This window comes from Papio anubis, chromosome 12, assembly GCF_008728515.1.
Source record: "Papio anubis isolate 15944 chromosome 12, Panubis1.0, whole genome shotgun sequence".
NCBI classification, from domain to species: Eukaryota; Metazoa; Chordata; class Mammalia; order Primates; family Cercopithecidae; genus Papio; species Papio anubis.
The window spans coordinates 14,432,977-14,450,987 of NC_044987.1; the positions used below are offsets into that span (position 1 = coordinate 14,432,977).

The 18,011-nt window shown below is 55.5% G+C and overlaps 1 protein-coding gene and 1 long non-coding RNA gene across 3 annotated transcripts in view; one reads left to right on the plus strand and one right to left on the minus strand.

The window, feature by feature from the left end:
* Positions 1–8,773, plus strand: part of TRIM29 (tripartite motif containing 29) — a 28,816-nt gene extending 20,043 nt beyond the window's left edge. Inside the window, exons 7-9 of the mRNA XM_009187493.3 lie at positions 1,265–1,363; positions 4,638–4,714; positions 7,572–8,773. Of these exons, the coding sequence (XP_009185757.1) occupies positions 1,265–1,363; positions 4,638–4,714; positions 7,572–7,634 (239 nt within the window). The 3' untranslated portion in view covers positions 7,635–8,773. The remainder of the gene's footprint in view (positions 1–1,264; positions 1,364–4,637; positions 4,715–7,571) is intronic.
* A 6,121-nt stretch (positions 8,774–14,894) lies between these two features.
* Positions 14,895–17,984, minus strand: LOC108582063. 2 transcript variants are annotated; one of them, XR_001895218.3, is made up of 3 exons: positions 17,414–17,984; positions 15,542–15,687; positions 14,895–15,068 (listed from the first exon to the last, which is right to left on the minus strand). It is a non-coding gene; the product is annotated as an uncharacterized LOC108582063 (long non-coding RNA). The 2 variants fall into 2 exon arrangements; XR_002517255.2 differs by having other exon boundaries at positions 14,895–15,687.
* Positions 17,985–18,011: the final 27 nt, after the last annotated feature.

An 18,011-nucleotide genomic window follows, 5' to 3' on the forward strand; every position in this document is an offset into this window, starting at 1 on the left:
CCTGTTTGCTGCTACAGGCCCAGAGCTCAAAAGTAGGAGGGGGTCAGGAAGCAGTCATTGAGAGAGAGACTAAAGGCATGAGTGAACAGAAGGGCAAGGTGTCTGGCCTCGCAGAGCCCTGGCTAGATGTGCTCACTGAGGCCTTGCTACAGAAGCTGCCTGGGATCCCTGTGGGAGGGCTTTGCACAGGGGCAGGTGGCCAGCCCCAGCCATCTCTGACCCCTGAGCCCGAAAGTCAGCCCCCAGCCCTCCCCACAAGCAGCCAAGGGGTGAGCTTGACTAAGGAGGTCACTGATGTTTCAAGCCTGGCAGATGGGGGTGCTGGAGAAGTGTGCATCACCCACGGGGGCTCTGAGCCCCCCACTCCAGTGCCCTCTGAGTGCCCTAGCAGCTCCTCCTACCCCCTTCCCATTGCCTTCTCCTTTGGACTATGGGACATGCCTGCACATAGGCGTGTGCTAGCCTATTCAACTTGGCAACTATCAACTGTCTCATCCCCAAGTTTTAGGATGTGTTTGTATTTATTTGTTCATTGGTTCATGCATTCTGTCCATCAACCATACAATGAGCACCTTCCAGGAACCAGGCTCTGTGCCAGGCACCAGGTGTGATGTAGGGGCCAGACAGGCACATTCCTAGTTCATGTGAGCTCACTGCGGGAGACAGACAATTGAACATATAGTTGCCACCCAGAGGGTAGGGGGTGCAGGATGATGTGGGGATGGGGCTGAGGCACATGCAGACATTGGGGAAGTGCCATGTAAGCTGACACTTGAAGACCCCACCCTTGAATCGCCGAGGGTGGGGAGCAGGAGAAGTGTCCTAGGCAGAGGACAGGGTCTGGGTACATAGCCTGGGGCAGGAGAGAAGCTGGAGTGTCTCAGACACTGAGACTTAGCCTGGTTTGAATGTCCAGTGGTGGAGGGAGGATAGAGACGAAGCCAAGAAGTGGGAGATGGTGGGTGTGTGGCGGGGATTGGGGAGAGCAACTCACGACAGAGCCATGGGCTGCGCTTGGGACGTTGCGCCTTATTCTGAGGATAGTGGCCTTTAGGTAGGGCAGGGACCAGACTATGCTTTATATTTTAGAAAGGTAGCTATGGTGGCAGAAGGATGGGGGTGAGGTATCACTGGGATCACAAGTGGCATCCTGGGTTAAGTTGTGGCCAGTGGCTGGAGAGTCACAGACCTGGCTGTGTCCTGGTCCTGCCTCCTCTCCCCCTCTCAGCTGTGGGGGCCTGACAGCCCTTCTTTTCCCTGCCAGGTAACTACACCTCCCGGGTCTGGGAGTACTCCTCCAGCATTCAGAGCTCTGACAATGACCTGCCCGTCGTCCAAGGCAGCTCCTCCTTCTCCCTGAAAGGTGAGCTTGCCCACCCTGGCCCCTGCTTTCCTCCACAGCTGCCCCACACCTCCCAAACCTTGCTTGGGTCTCTTCCCTGAGCTGCTAGTTCCTCCCTCACCTCGCTGTCCAGTGACCACAGCCTCTCACTGGACAGAGATCTGGCCCAGGACAGACCCTGCTTGTTTCTTGAGGACCTCAGCTTCCAGGTCATGGCCTGTGTCTTCCCAGGCCTCCCTGCAGGCTGATGGCTGACACTGAGAGTGCCTTCACTGTGCTGTGAACCAGAGCTCCTTTCTGGTCTGTCTGGGCTGAGGCGGAGGGAGTCAGGGCAGCCCCGCCTTAGACTAGCATCTTTGCAGCCAAGCTCAGAGAGTGCACCTGCTCTGGGCCTCTCGGGCTTGCCATCCTAACCCTGGGTGGTGGCCACACTGACGAATTCCTGGCCCTCTCTAGGCCCTAGTCTCTGGCTAGTGAAATGGGAGAGGCCACAGAGCCAAGGAGAAAAAACGTGAATTTGGGTTTGGGAGTCCGGCAGCACCTGGTTTGGAATCCTGACTGCTGCTTATAAGCTGTGCAACTCAGGCAAACTGCTGAGCTCATAGATACAGGGGCCAGATGAGAGCCCGGGAGCTGCCGCCATGGTCTTTGCTGAAAATGAGGACAGGAGTGGGGGCTGGGCTACGTCAGCGTTTCCCAGGGCTTGTTTCACCACTCTCTAGTCTCTACCTACACGCTGCAACAACAGCTCTCAGTGGTCAGGACGGGGGGGACACACCATATCCCCTGCACCCAACCTCTCTGATCCTCAGGGTGCTGCTTCTCCTACTGCAGAGTTTATTTAACTCGCAGCGTTGGCTGGCTCTAGGGTCCTGTGGCCATGGAGCACCTGCCAGCATCCTGCAGAGCCAATCCTGCAGGCGGCCCTTTGGGAAAGGCAGGACCAGATGACCCTAAGGCCCCCCAAGACTGATCCTCTTTTCTGGCACTCTGTCCCCCGCCTGCCTGCGGTGCTCTGCAGCACTCTGACAAGGGAGAGTGGTCGATGCCTCCTGTCCCCTGGGGCTGGGGGCATCCGGAGGGGGCAGACTTGAACCAGACCCCAGCTATGGGCCCCTGGCCCTCATGTATCTCCTGAAAGATCCCAGGGACAGCTCTAATGGCTGTGGTGGGAGTAACCCTGTCTCTCTTCTGGCACCCCGAACATCTGGCCTGCAAGTCAAGATCAGCAAATTGGGTGGGCTCAGGAGAGGGAAAGGGGCTCTGCAGGGCAGACAGATCCCTGAGCAGTGGCCTCTGAGGCCTCGTCACTCAGTTGTCCCTTCTGGCCCAGAGTCCTACACTATGCCCAGGGCAGGGATTCTTGGAGCTGCCGGCAAGATGAAGGAGACAGGACTATGGGTGGAGGGTCCCAGCCTGCAGAAGCCCCGGGCATGTCCTAGCTCTGATCCGGGCCTGGGGAGCTCCAGGACTTGCCTTGGCCTGTTTGGCTTCTAGCAGATGCCTTTCTGCTCTCTGCTCAAGCCTGGACCACAGAGCACCTGGCAGGGGAGGTGGCCGCCCTCAGGTGTGATTCAGAGCAGCCTCCAGCATGAGGGGTGGGTCCTTTTGGCCCCTCGTGGGACCAGCACTGTGCCACTAATGCCTCTCTCTCTCCCAGCAGGCACTGGGAAAACCCCCTATCAGTTCACCACCTTGGGACAGGCCACTGCAGAGTTTTCCAAACCACTGGGTCGCAGTGGGCTGTCTAAAACTAATCCCGGTACCTGCCCATTTTTCCATTCCTCCCCTTTTCTCTCCCACAGCGGGCCAGGTGGGACACGGGGGGCTCTCTGCCACTTCTAGGGTGTGCCGGTCCCTTCTCCCCAGAGCTCCCTGGAGAGGGATGCATGCCCCACCTGCCACCCCAGCACACTCTATCTGGACTTCTGCCTGCTGCACAAGGCGGGTGACTTGGGCCACCCTGACCCCACCCCTGTTTCCATTCTCCCCTCTCTCATGGCTGGCGTGGGATTTTCTTTCCGGGAACTGAGAGATGAGGCCTGAATTACCCCTCTTAATCTCCACTCAGGATCCCTGGAATGCCCCCCTTCCAAGGCTGCCCCCACCCCCAGATGCAGGAAGAGACCCAGGTTCTTTGCTCCGTCTCCTCCCCCTCCTCCTTGCTCAGTGCCAACCTGGGAAGGGCCAGCCCAACAGGCAGCCTGGCAGTGCTCATCATGAGCCTGACCTGCTCATCCTCGCTTAGAGCAGGGCAGGACAGGGGCTTCCCCAAGACAGACCGCAGCCTCTCACTGGACAGAGATCTGGCCCAGGACAGACCCTGCTTATTTCTTGAGGGCCTCAGCATCCAGGTCATGGCCTGTGTCTTCCCAGGCCTCCCTGCAGGCGGATGGCTGACACTGAGAGTGCCTTCACTGTGCTGTGAACCAGAGCTCCTTTCTGGTCTGTCTGGGCTGAGGCGGAGGGAGTCAGGGCGGCCCCGCCTTAGACTAGCATCTTTGCAGCCAAGCTCAGAGAGCGCACCTGCTCTGGGCCTCTTGGGCTTGCTGTCCTAACCCTGGGTGGCAGCCACACTGACAAATTCCTGGCCCTCTCTAGGCCCTAGTCTCTGGCTAGTGAAACAGGGGAGAGGCCACAGAGCCGGGGAGAAAAAACACGAATTTGGGTTTTGGAGTCTGGCAGCACCTGGTTTGGAATCCTGACTGCTAATTATAAGCTGTGCAACTCAGGCAAACTGCTGAGCTCATAGCTCATAGCTCATAGATACAGGGGCCAGGCTCAGTGAGGAGACGTCTACAAAGTCCCTTCCACAGTGCTTGGCACAAGTGGGGCTCCGTGAATGGGAAGCATCATCCAAACAGCGCAGGGGAGTCCAAGTGAGCGCCTCCTGCCAGGAAACTCTGGCAGGTCATGCTTATGCGTGGTGCTCCTGGTTTCTGGGAAGGGGAGGGCCCGTGGTGTAAACCTCCGGGGAAGGTGAGTGGAAATCCCTGCAGAGCAGTGTGATGCTGCACTGGATGTGGGTGCAACACTCCCCTGCTGCCTGGTCCAGCCCACCTGGCCAGCTCCTCCTCCTTCTGTTTGCTTTGCTGCCTCCTCCCTTTGGCCAGCCTCCCCAGGAATTTCGGTTGCGGCACCCTGGCTGCTGCACGCCTCTTCAGGCGGCTGCATTTGGTAATGGGCTGGATGATGCTTGGTGGTCACTTTGGAGAAGGCAGCTGTGCTGCTCTGGCCCCGGGGGCCCCTGACCACCAGCGGTGCTCCCTTTGACTTGAGTCTCTTGTCTTCCCAGGCTATCCTTCCCTCATGCGGAGCCAAAGCCCCAAGGCCCAGCCCCAGACTTGGAAATCTGGCAAGCAGACTATGCTGGTAAGGGAAGCACTGCCAGGAGGGCCTGGGCACATCCAGAGACCGGCTCCCTGGGGGCAACAGGTTCTAGGGTCTGTGGGAGGATGATGACTTCTCTGGGCCATGGGGTAGAGAAGGAGGCAGCAGTGGCCTGAATACCTGCACACAGCAGAGGGTAGTAGAGAGCCAGGGCTAATGGGCAGGGGACTGGCTAAACACACACTGTCTGGACCTCAGTTTTCTGATCTATAAAGTGGGCAGCCTTGGGGTTTTTATTTGGCGAATGCTTGTTGGATGCCTATGCTAGTGGAATGACAGCTTGGGTTCTGCCAGCTCTGGGATTGTAAAACAGCCCAGCAGGAGGACAGGCCTCCTCCTAGAGATGGGTCCCACCTCCCCGGGGCAGTTCTCCAGTGCTGATAGCATAGAGGCCATTGGGGTGATAGTGTGGGGGTGGGAGAGGCTGGAAAGTTGGGAATAGATATATTTAGGTTCAATATCTAATGACCCTAGGCCAGGGATATCAGAAGAGCAGCAAGACAGGGAAGCATGGCTTTGGGGTCCAGGCCACCTGCTGACTGTGGGGTCCTGGATAAGTTAGATACCCTCTCTGAGACACTTTCTTGCTTTTTATGATGTGAGGACTGAGATGACCTCCAGTGCCCGTTAGATCTGACGTAGCTGACCCTGACTGAGAGCTCAGTGATCAGGGACTGTAGTTCACATGCAGAGCCCCCGTGTGCCTGAATGCCTTGCTCCTGAAGGTCCATTCTAGGCCCTGCTACAGGAGTCAGCCAGCTGCCGTGACAAGTGGGTGGCATCAGGAGCTCTGCTGGAACCAGGGCCGCAGCCCTTGGCTCTTGCTGTCCTTGCAATTGGAGGTCAGAGCAGGAGAGGTGATTTGCCCTGGACCACAAAGAATGGCTGGGGATAGTTTAATTGGAGAGAATCTTTAATTGCTGGCGATGGGAGCTAAATGATCGTGTGTGTAATTTGGAGCTGGGCCCAGGGGCATTGCAACAGCAGGACTGCAGAAAGCAGAAATGGGGAGATAAAAGGAGGTTTCCATTCTAGACTCAGTCCTTCCCCTCCCTACTACATACTTTTCCACCCTCTCAGAGCCTGGGACCCTGAAGAGAAGGCTCATCAGCACTTTGAGGCCCCTGGCAGGGCAGGGTTCTGGTGTCCAGCAAGCAGCCAGCGCTGGGAGAGTGGAGGCAGGTGCTGGGGTGCAGAGAGGCTGAGCTGGGAATCAGTTTCCCTGGCGGCTGGCACCAGCTGTCTCATTGACTTGCTGTGTGACCTTGCGTGAGGAAGAATGATTCCTTTGTGCCTCAGTTTTCCCATCTGTAATTAGGATGATTTCCTAGCTCTTCCAACTATAATATGTGCTGTGACCTCAAGCCAGGGAGGGGAAGGGAGGGTGAGGGGAGCAGTCTGCTCTGATGTCCACCTACCACTCTGGGCTTTTAACCAGACAATGCCGTTCATCGACCTGCAACCCATATTATTGACCCAGTCTTCCTCAAAGAAAGGCTTCAGCCATTTCCAAATCTATTCACTTTGCCCTGTGAATTGCTTGGGGTCCCGGCTGGCCCCTGGGGGTCAGGAGACCTGGTCCAGGCCCTGCTCTGCCAGTAATTAGCTGTTCTTTCCCCTCCCTGGGTCCCAGTTTCTTCCTTTGTTTAATAGGTGGTTTAAGCAAGGTCTGAGCATCCCTCAGGCCCACAATGCCTGCTGTGAACCAGACATAGGCAAGGAGCTGACCAGGAGGTGTCAGTTCCCTGGCAGACAGGGCCAAGGGCAGTGCACCCTTGGGGTGTGTGTATGAGGGGCAAATGATGTCTCCTGTGTTGGGATCCGCAGGGCATGGGGGTGGGCTTAGCCTGTGACCCAGCTCAGGGACAAATCCTCTTCCTGAGACCCTCCAGGGACTGATGGTGCTTGCCTGGGTGAGCAGCAGCTAAGCCGTGCTCTTCCACTCCATCCTGGAGGGCTGCCTCCTCAGGGCCCTGATGAAGTGATCTGGGTGGGGTGGGGCACGCTGATTTCATGAAATTACTGGGAGATACAATACATGGAGAAGGCTGGGAGAGCTGTCACTGGGCTCTCTCCAGAGATGCTCCCTGAATACCAATGGCTCGGGGAGGAGGAGCCGGACTAGAGAGGCAAAGGGCTGTGGGGAGCCTGGGACTGTGTTGGGCTGGGGCAGTTGTTTACCCTCTCTGCACCCCCTCTGTAAGGGAGATTTATGCAGAGAGAGCCAAAGAAAATCCTGGAAGCCCTCGCCATAAGAGAAGTGATGCCGAGAACTGGGGGCTGGGGGTGTGGGTTTTGGAGGCAGCCTGCTGGGGCTTGGATTCCGGCTCCTTGCTTACCAGCTGAGTGACCTTGGGCAAGTTGCCTAGCTTCTCTGTGTCTTGGTTTGCTCAACTATAAAATGAATATGATAATAGTAATCTATGTAATTGGGTGGTTGTAAAAATTAAATGAGTGCATCCGCATATAGCCCTCGGCACAGTGCTGTGAAGTTCCGTGGAGTAGAAAGTGTTATATAAATAGCAGCTGTGGTAGCGCTGGAGGAACCTCCTGAGCTGTGGAGAGAAATTTCAACCAGTGTGATGGGGGGCTGAGGTTCAAGCTCACCCACTAACTATGGGAATGGACTCCAATTAGGATTCAAACCTGTAAATCCTGACATTAGAGACCAGCACCTGATCACAGGGTAGGTAGATCTTGCAGATCAGGCCAAAAGGCTCCTAGAATTGTCGGGGCTTGGATCACTGCTACCTCCTGGGGCAGGTTAGGATAGGGTGGGTCTAGCTAGCGGGCTCATCTGTCATCTGGCCTCCCTGACCACTCTTTGTTTTCCCCACAGTCTCACTACCGGCCATTCTACGTCAACAAAGGCAACGGGATTGGGTCCAACGAAGCCCCATGAGCTCCTGGCGGAAGGAATGAGGCGCCACACCCCTGCTCTTCCTTCTGACCCTGCTGCTCTTGCCTTCTAAGCTACTGTGCTTGTCTGGGTGGAAGGGAGCCTGGTCCTGCACCTGCCCTCTGCAGCCCTCTACCAGCCTCTCGGGGAGGTTCTGGCCTCTCCAACTTCCCCACTGGCCACACTCCATTCAGACTCCTTTCCTGCCTCATGACCTCAGATGGTCAACATCGTTCCTGTGCTCAGAGGCCAATGCATCACAGGGGTGAGATAGGTGGGGCCTGCCCTAACCCACCACCCTCCTCCTCTCGGGCTGGATCTGGGGGCTAGCAGTGAGTACCCGCACGGTATCAGCCTGCCTCTCCTGCCCACGCCCTGCTGTCTCCAGGCCTATAGACCTTTCTCTCCAAGGCCCCATCCCCCAGTGTTGCCAGCAGGTACCTGGACAGCACAGCCACGCATCTCCCTTTCACATGGCCCACCTCCTGCTTCCCAGAGGACTGGCCCTACATGCGCTCTCTAGTCCTACCTATCAGTGTCCAGCGTGGCAGAACCTGCAGCCCTTGGCCACTGCAGACGGGAACCTCTCAGTGTCTTGACATCGCCCTATGCAGGCAGTGGGTCTCCACCACAGCCACTTTGAGTCTGTGGTCCCTGGAGGGTGGCTTCTCCTGACTGGCAGGATGACCTTAGCCAAGATATTCCTCTCTTCGCTCTTCTGGGATAAATAATTCCCTTAACACGATATGATCCACCCATGAAAATAGCTACTGGCCCAGCTACCATTTCCCAGCTGCTGTACCGTTTGCCTGTAGAATTTCATTCAGTTTATAATTTGGCATTCTCTCTGGTGATGGAGAGTGTGGCTGGGCTGGCTGCAAAGGATGCCTCACACACTGCCCCCACCCGTAGCCACTGCCCCATCAGAGGCTGCCTCCTCCTTCTGATTACCACCCATGTTGCATATCAAGGTGCCCAGGGACTGGAGACGAGACAAAACCAGGTGCAGCACAGTGGGGACCTCCCCGTCTCAACAGCCCCAGGCCTGTGGGGACTCTGGAAGGGTGGGTCAGCTTGCAGGGGTCAGGGACGGAGACATCCAGCTTGGGCTTTCCCCTTTGGAATAAACCATTGATCTGTCACTTCTCTTGTATTGAATGACCATTTCCCTGAGGGTCCCCAGGGGAACAGGCTGCATTCTTCTGAAGGTACTTTTTCCCTCTGATGAGGGCAGAGTCATCTTCCTGCTCTCCTCTTGCAGATGTGGCTCCTTTGAATCTCCCTTGACCTCCCTTACCCTGTCTGGGACACAGGGGTGCAGTGCAGGAGCCTGGGCCTTAGGGAGGCAGGCCTTGGCTGACAATGAACACGGGGAAAATGATGGTGGGTTGTGGGCCTGGGGATACACTCAATACCTTCTGCCATGCTCAGACCTTCTGGCCAGCCCACCCCAGAGTTCCCAGGGGGAGAAGGGCCCAGGAGTGGCTGGGAGCCTGTAACCCCCAGCACTCTGGTGCTCAGACATGGGCTGGAGTGGAAGCCCACTGGAGGCTTCAGACCTGAGGGCCTTCTCAGTGCACAGAGGGCCTTCTCGGAAGGGGAGCTCACCTCTGAGGCTGGCAGGAGAGTCAGGCTGCTGAGGACAGCACCATCCTGGGCTGGGGGATGGAGGAAAGGGAAAAGGCCATCCAGTCCCTGGAAACCCAGAGAGCCCTGGAAGGACAGTCAGGGAAGGCTTCCTGGAAGAGGTGAGCAGGCCAGAAGGAGGCATGATGGTAGAGAGGGAAGAGGGCGCCAAACAACCACAGTCTTGTCCCTGGTGTGGCAGGGACACCTGGGCCCCTCTGTTCTCACTGTTCTTCCTCACTCTGCTCCCCACCAGGGGCCACGTGACACTAGGGGAGCAGTCCCTCTGTCCTAGTAAGAGTCCCTAAGTGAGCTGGCTGCTGGTCCATTGTGGAGGGACAACACTCTTCCTTCCTCCTCTCTGCCTTCCTGGGCCAGGGAGCTTTGGGAGCCAAGCAGCCATGCGTGCCAGGAAGGGGCTCTTGGGAATGAGAAAGGGAGGGAGAAATGGCTGAGAAGAGAGAGAGAGGAGACAAGAGGGTAAGGGTGAGAAAAGAAAGGAGGGAGAAGGGGCCAAGTGAGTCCGTGGAGGACCATCCGGCACTGTGAGGAAGATGGACCACAAGTCGGACCTGTATGCTTGGCCGCCTGCATGGTGCTCTCCCTTGGGAGCTGGGACTGCAGAGTGTCCCTGGGGTCAGCTGCCGCTCCCTACAGCCCCTGCTCTGGGTGCTGGTTCCCTCAAACTCTCTTCTGAGAAGCATCCCTACCTGGTGCCCCAGCAGGTCCACCTCTGTGGGCACTGTGCCCTGCAGCCTCCTGGCCCTTCTTGAGGACCCTGGGGTTGTGATAAGGGCCCATTCCTGGGCTCCAGAGATGCCCGGACTCTCAGAAAGACCCTGGCCACAAGAAGCTCCCAGTTCTCCAGGTCCTGCCCTAAGCCCACCAGCTCCAGAGGAAGGGAACTGGATGGGACCTAGGTCTGGCTAAATTCCCCTGTGGGGGCAGCCGGGCCCTTGCCTATCCTGTGCCTGGACCGCATCAGGGGCTGCACCTGCTGCACAGAGGCTGGCTGGTGGGACGTTGGAAAGACCGCTGTGTTGGGAGGCCCGGGGCTGTGCTGGGAACTGGGTGGGGACGTTGCCAAGCATCATACTCTCCCCATCAATCCCCACCAGGTCCATTATCGTCTGAGCTGTGATTATAAAGCAATCAGGGAGATCCTTTCTTCCCAGTTCTTGAGAATGCCTCTGTCCCCAGCATGAGTGAGAATAGGAGGATTACTCCAGGCCTCGAGTGGCTCAGGGGAGGGGAGATCAAGGAGGGGGGCAAGGCTCTATGTCCACTTCTGTTCCTCTCAGACCGAGGCAGAGTCCTGGCCCATGCTCCCCTGTCTCCTGCCCTCTCCCAGCTCTGGGCATTGGGCGATTCTCAGAGGTGTGGGTAGCCCGCTGGCAGACAAGCGAGGAGGGAGGCAGCAGAGGGGCTCAGCAGGGAGCTCTGGCTGGGTAGTTGGGAGCCCTGAGTCTCATCCAGGCTCTGTCGCTTGGCTGTGTGATCTGGGCAAACTGCTTGCCCTTTCTGGCCCTGACCTTCTTGATCTACAAAATGAGGTGTATTCATTGGGTCATTTCTGGGGTTCTTGCCCAGCTCCAACAGCCTGTGAGTTGGAGACCACAGCGAAAGGAGGGTTGGAAGGGACAGGAACATTGAGCTTGGTCCCAGGTTGGGAATCCACCATCAGGCCTGGGCCGATAGCCAGGCAGGTTGGACTCCCAAATCCCCAAGGCTCCCTGTACCCAGTCCCCTGCCTCTCCTTTCCTTTAGACCCTGTCAGGGCCAAGGGTCCCCATCTGAGAAGCCTTCTCTGTCCAGGAGGGAGGGAGGGAGGAAGACTGGAGACCCAGGAGCTTCTGAGCTCTGCTCTGGGCCTCAGGACCTGCTGGAATGTGGACTCGATGATAGCAGGGGTTATTCCATCATGGCGTCCTAGAACAGTGCTTGGCACATGGACGAGCCTTGGAGGCTAAGAAGCAGTTAACTGGGAGGAGGAAGTGGGAGAGAAAGGTGAAAAAATCAAAAGGGGAGCTGGAAGACATCCAATGAGGGGTGCCTGGTGCATTTCATTGTGTGGAGAGCTGAGGCATGGGTTTCTGAGGGCAGTGCTTGGAGCTGCAGCCACACTCTCAGGGCCAGAATCCTGGCTGCACTGCCCATCAGCTGTAAGCCTAGGGCCAAGCTGCGCACTCTGTCTGAGCTTCAGTGCAGGTACTGCAAAGTACCTGGCTTAGCAAGGGCCCAACAGTTGAGAGATTATGCTATTATAATTGTGGAATTAACAACAAAGATAATGACGACATTTCAACCTGGGATGAAGCTTGATTTCCCCTCTTTTTGGCCTTCTGCACTTGGTGGAGAGTCACAGGGTGGAAGCTGGTGGGCCCAGTCCTAGGACCCGCACCAGGGCTCCTGCAGTTCTGGGGTACGGCCGGCAGGTGACAGCATTTCACTGCAGTGAGTGGGCGCCAAACTCCTGCCCCAGCCAGGGCCATCAGGACTGGGTCCCAGGGCCCTTCCACAAGGTGAGCGTCTCTCTCTCTCCTCCTTTCCCCACTTCTATATTGGCTGACTAGACCCTTCTGTCCTAGCCTGTAGAATATGTGACCCCAGGACAGCAGTCCCCTGGTCTGAGTAGGAGATAAGGGCTTACTGCTCACCCCACCAGATCTTGCCCGAGCTGGCATGGAATTCTGCAGAAGGGGCAGGCTCCCCTTATGTGGGCCCCACCTTTGGGTTCCCTCTGCAGGTAGCTGGCCTGAGGAGGGGGCTGGGTGGGCACAGCAGGCTCAGTTCTGTAGCCCCCAAAGAAGACTTGCATGAGTCAGACAGGGCTCTACACAAGGCAGCCCTTGGTGAAGCGTGAGACAGAAAGCCAGAGTCCTCAAAGTCCAAGGGAGAGGAGACACTGAGAGGCTGTGAACTGCAGAGCTGCCTGACTCTTGTCCCCCTGCCATGTCCCAGCTACGACATGGGGACCTTTGTCCCTGCCTCCTGATGGACCATGGAGAGAGGTCAGAAGGGTAACGAGTGGGACCCCAGGAATGCCTGTCCAGAGGGGTGGGGGCTGGATGGCTGAGGCAGGGCCAGCTCATATCCCACCCGCCTTTCCCACCAAACCCTCAAATCACCTCCCAAGAGTGGCCCAGGCAGTTTTATCTTTCTGAGTTTTGACTATTAAGTTTGAAAATGAACTGTTGTTCAGCCACAGAAACAAGGGAGATAAACACTAATTGCTTGGTGAATGTGCCAACTCCTGGCTCCTAATTCATCACCTAGCCAAGGCAGAGGCTAAGAAGAGGCAAAGGAGTGGGGAGGGGGTGAGGAAACTTGGGAACCAACAGACTCTCTTGCAAGACGTGGCAGTGGATGGGTGACCTCAACCCAGGGAATAAGGATGGTGCCCGGGATCCCTGAAGCTCCCCAGGAAGGACAGGGAGCCAGGTGAGGGAGGGAGGAGAGGTCTTTGACTGGGCTTATCATTTTCAATACATTCATCCCAAGTGGACATATAATGTGTTCCCTTGTTGGCCTTGAGGTTGGCTCTGATTAGCAAATTCTGTATTTCTCTGAGGTTGGTCCCATTATCATGTTAAGATCCTCAACTGACTGAATTGAGGGGCTGCAAGCCTTGTTACTGATGGGTAACTTGCAGGATTCAGGTCTGGCTGTGGAAGGTGGAGCCCTGAGAGCTTGTCTGAGAAGGAAGCGCCATATTCTTTGAGGGTGAGGTGTGGGTCTTTGATGGTTCAGGTGTGGACCTGCCTGGAGCGGGGACTGCACTAGGTGTCCTGATCGCAAGACTGGGGGCATTGCATAGGCCCAGGGGAGAGAGAGGAGCACAGATATCTGATGAGGAGCAGGAATGGAGGTGTGGCTTGGGGGAGGCCTGCATTCATTGAGATCTCTGTGTTGGACGAAGATCTAAGCACAAGATACAGGAGACACAAGCTGCCGCTCTCCATGAATTCGCAAGACTGGGCCTGTGAGCTGATCCAGAAGGTGATCGGAGTGTGCAGGGCCCAAAACAGGGTGATGAGGAGGCGTGTCCCCTGAGGAGGGGTCAGCTGTGCTGAGAGTGGGTTGAGAAGATCTGGGGGGACCAGAGGGATCTGACTTGGACAGTGAGTTTTGCGTGTGTGAGAAAGGCAGGGCTGGATCATGCCGGACTACCTAGGGGCTGAGCTTTACCGTAAACACAGGGCCACCCCCATGGGACAGTGAGTAATCAGATCAGTGCTCTAAGAAGAGGACTCAGGAATGAACCGAGGTGAAGCAAGAGTAGAGGCCCAGGTGCGCTATGCTGGTGACTTGAGATATTGTTGATGGGACCAACTGTGGCAGGTGGAGATGCTGGTGGCATTGCAGGTGCAGGAGCAAGCAAAGACACAAGCAGGTTGTGCAGAGGATGCAGGGGTTTAGGAAATGGTTGAGAGCTGAGGGCCAGTGGGTGGAGGAGGGGAGTTAGAGAGTAGGTCCCGGTTGCAGGAGTGCTAATGCCAGAGAGGGAGGCTGCAGCACGGCTGCCATGGACTGAGGGGGAGGGATCTGCCATGAGGTGGGTGTGGAAGCAGGGAATACTCTTGGGGGGTGACACAGTCCCAGAGATAATCCTCTGTCTGTGCCTCTCTGAGGGAGGCAATGTGCCACTCTGTACCTGAATCCTGACTTGGCTGGGTCAATAGAAGAAGCTACTTACACTTCCTTACCCTCAGTTTTCTCATCTGCCGAATAGGGTTAATCATAGTGACCATATGGGTTTGTAGGAGGATCAAGTGAAAGGGGGCAAGTAAGTGTCGCCACAGTGCCTGGTGCATCATCACTTGATAAATTGGTGCCCGATGCACGGTGGAGAGCAGGACAGAGGGTCCTTTCCCTGCCTCAGGCCCTTCTTCTCTGACTGCTGCTTTTGTTGCTGGTGGTGATGGCAGAATCTAATCCCTGGCGTTTCAGGGAGGGCCTGCTTAGCTCCTCGAGGCCACCTGGCTCTGGTTCCTGGGTCCCTCCTTCCCTGGTGGCCATGCAGCCATGGGTCCTCTGGGCTGCGTCTGGCAGGAAAGCCAGACTGCAGGAGGCGTGGAGGCTAATGCTTCTCCTCCCAGTGCAGACCGGCCGCTACATGCATGGGTGGCTGGGGTAATTAATTTACACATTTTATCCTGCTTAAACTAATAAGCTTCTCTAGCTTCCTCCACTGAGCCTGAGCCTTCGAGCTGGGCCTGCCAGAAACATTATCCTGCCCCCTGGGAAGTCTGATGGGGCTTATAGTTGTCCTGTGGGCTCGGGACAAGGCTCCCAGGCCCTGTATCCACACTTCTGAGGCTGCTTATTTTGGCTGCTCCTAGCCTGCTGGTCCAGGTATGCCACAGAGGCACCTTAAGATGCCAATCAACACTGCACATCCTGATGGAAAAGCAGGACTTGGGAGCCCATCCTTCCAGCCCCCTGCCCCGCAGCCTCCTGCTCCCGCAGTAGCTCAGAGATGCCTGGGAACACAGAGACCTCCTCCATGTAGCGAAAAAGAAGTCTCTAAGAAAGGTTGTGGAGTGAAGATAGTGACGTGCTATCTTGTGTGTGTGAATAATGTGTGACATAGCCGCTATTTTCTTGAGAAAGGAAGAAATGCACATCCACATTTGCTTGCATGAGGATAAAGCCTCCTGGATGGGTGTACAAGGGACAAGGGACTGGCTGCTCCTAGGAAGGAACTGGAGAGCTGCGAGGCAGGGTGAGAGGGTGACTTTTCCCATGGACCTCTTTGTACCTCTTGAGTCTTGAAGGCTGTGAATGTATCACATGTTCAAAATGCATCAACTGTTGGGAAACAAACACAAACACGATGGAAACCCCATCTGTGCAGCACATGTTTATTGGGTGCCCCTTTGTGCCTGGGAGCAATGGTGTGAGAGAGCAGGTCATGGTCACACCTTTCAAAAGAGTGAGGGGAGAGGAAGACAGGTATGTCTGTGATTATAATCATCATTGGTGAGTTCAATGCCACAGGAAGCCTGGAATCCCCCGGGCTCACAGAGGAATCCAAGTGGGTAGTTAGAAAGGGCTTCCTGGAGGAGGAGATTCTTGAGCTGTTTTGAAGGTAGCATAAGAGTTGACTGGATGGAGAAGGGAGGGAAGGGTTGGATGAGACTGAAGTGTGGGTTTCTATTCTGATTGCCAAAACCTGTGGTGCCTTTGCGTGTTAGTCTTCCCATTCATAACACAGGAAACCTTGGTTCAGGGAGCCAGGCAGGAAAGTAGTTCCAGCCTCTAGAATTTTAGCCCTCACCTACCCCTCTGAAGCCGCTGTGGGCACTCTGGTCCTGTGTGGGCTGCTGCTTCCCAGAGAGGTGCTCTCGCTAGCTGAGGACAGCGGGCCAGCCCCTTCCGGCTGCTTCCCCTACTTGTGGATTCGTCTTGTATTCTCGGATTCCAAATCCTGCAGGATTTAATATCCACTCTGTAATCTACTGGCACCAATAGGCATTATCTAACTAAACCTTAAATTGAAAATGCTAGGCTTCTATTTTCCCCACGCTGTCGGGAGAAGTCGGGACTCTCTTCGTCCAGTGTAATTTACTCTTGCACTAATTAAAGTGCGTCACTCTGCTGTCCTTGAAGGCACACAGCCTGCCCCCGACAAGGAATGCAGCCGGGGTGGACGAGGCAAAGCAGGGGCCGGGCTGGCCAATCTAGGGCTGCAAGATGGTTCCTGCATCCATCCCAAGTGCCTCTTGCTTTAAGGCCATTTCATTTCCTGAGAGATGGAGAGTTCACTTGTTGTAACATTCATTCATTCATTCTCTCACTCATTCGCTCCCTCCCTCCCTCCTGCATTTATTAAGCACTCAAGGCAGGCACAGAAATAAAAGCTGCTAAACATATGATCAGGCTCTTCTCTCCAGCCCCTCCCCCGATGTCGTGAGGGTTTCACAGGATGCAGGTTCCTAGGTCACGCCAGCTCACAGAGGAACCCAGGGATGGGGAGCAAGAATAGCTAATGTGGCCGGGCGCGGTGGCTCACGCCTGTAATCCCAGCACTTTGGGAGGCCGAGGCGGGTGGATCACGAGGTCAGGAGATCGAGACCATCCTGGCTAACACGGTGAAACCCTGTCTCTAGTAAAAAAATACAAAAAATTAGCCGGATGTGGTGGTGGGCACCTGTAGTCCCAGCTACTCGGGAGGCTGAGGCAGGAGAATGGCGTGACCCGAGAGGTGGAGCTTGCAGTGAGTACAGACTGTGTGCCACTGTACTCCAACCTGGGCAACAGAGCTAGACTCCATCTCAAAAAAAAAAAAAAAAAAAAAGAATAGCTAATGTTACAGATGCTTCCTTGCACCCAACATTATTTAAAGAACTCTGTTTTTTTTTTAAAAATGAAACTTATTTTGAGATCATCGTAGATTCACATGCAGTTGTAAGAAATAATAGAGATCCAGTGCGCCCTTTGCCTAGTTTCCCCCAATATTAACATCTTGCAAAACTATAGTATAAGATCATGACCAGGAAATTGACGTTGACACAGTCAAGATACAGACTGTTCCGTCACCACAAGGAGAGATCCTGTTGTCCCTTCATAGGCACTTCCCCTTTTCCTTTTTTTCTGACCCCTGGCAACCATGAATCTCTATTTCTATAATTTTGTCATTTTAAGAACGTCACAGAATCATTTAACCTTTTGGGATAGGCTTGAATAACTCATTTAATGCTTTTTTTTTTTTTTTTTTGACGGAGTCTTACTCTGTCGCCAGGCTGGAGTGCAGTGGTGCGATCTCGGCTCACTGCAACCTCCACCTCCCAGGTTCAAGCAATTCTCCTGCCTCGGCCTCCTGAGTAGCTGGGACTACAGGCGCACATGACCGTGTCTGGCTAATTTCTGTAGTTTTAGTAGAGATGGGTTTCACCATGTTGGCCAGGATGGTCTCGATCTCCTGACCACCCACCTCAGCCTCCCAAAGTGCTGGGATTACAGGCATGAGCCACTGTGCCCGGCCTCATTTAATTCTTGTAACAACCTGATGAGCAAGGTCAGCATCAGTGTCCTCATTTTACAGACATATAAGTTGAGGCCAGGGCAGTGAAGTAACTTGTAAAGACAGGATTTAAGCTCAGGTTGTCCTGACAGCAAACCAGGCTCTGAAGTCTCTCCAATGTAACACTGACTTGCAGGCACTGCTTGAACTGATGGCCCTCGATCCTCCATGTGTCCGGTTGAATTCCCTCTGCTTCCAAAACACAGCTGGGGGTCTTGGCTCTGGAATGCTAAGGTCTCAGTCCTGGAGGCTGGAGAGGGCAGTCCTAGCTTGTCCTATCCAGCCTGAATTCTCAAGTGCAGGCCATGGTGCAGGGACCCAGAGATGACACTTCCTGGAGACAGAGGTGAAGCCCTAGCTGTCTGCAGGGGTTGGCCGGGACTCAGTGCTCACTCCTGTCTCAGTGGGGGTAGCGGAGGCTCATACGGTGACGTGCTCCTTCTCCCCAGTGCTCTCCAAGGCTGTTCAGGCCTCACAGCCCGGAATTGGAGTCTCAGATACTGTGGTCAGGTCAGCTATGGGGCCATGACGGGTCAGCTCCGAAGTAGTGTCACTTGCAGAGCTAACCAAGCGTGAGATTGCTCAGATGGCTGGAACAAGCGAGTCCCCTGTGCATTCCCTCTCCCTTCAGCCAGCCACAGGCTCCTTTAGCTCTCACCTAGGTCCTGCTCCTGCCATAATATCACCTGACACTGATGAGGTCACAAAGCCAGTACCCATGGGTCCCA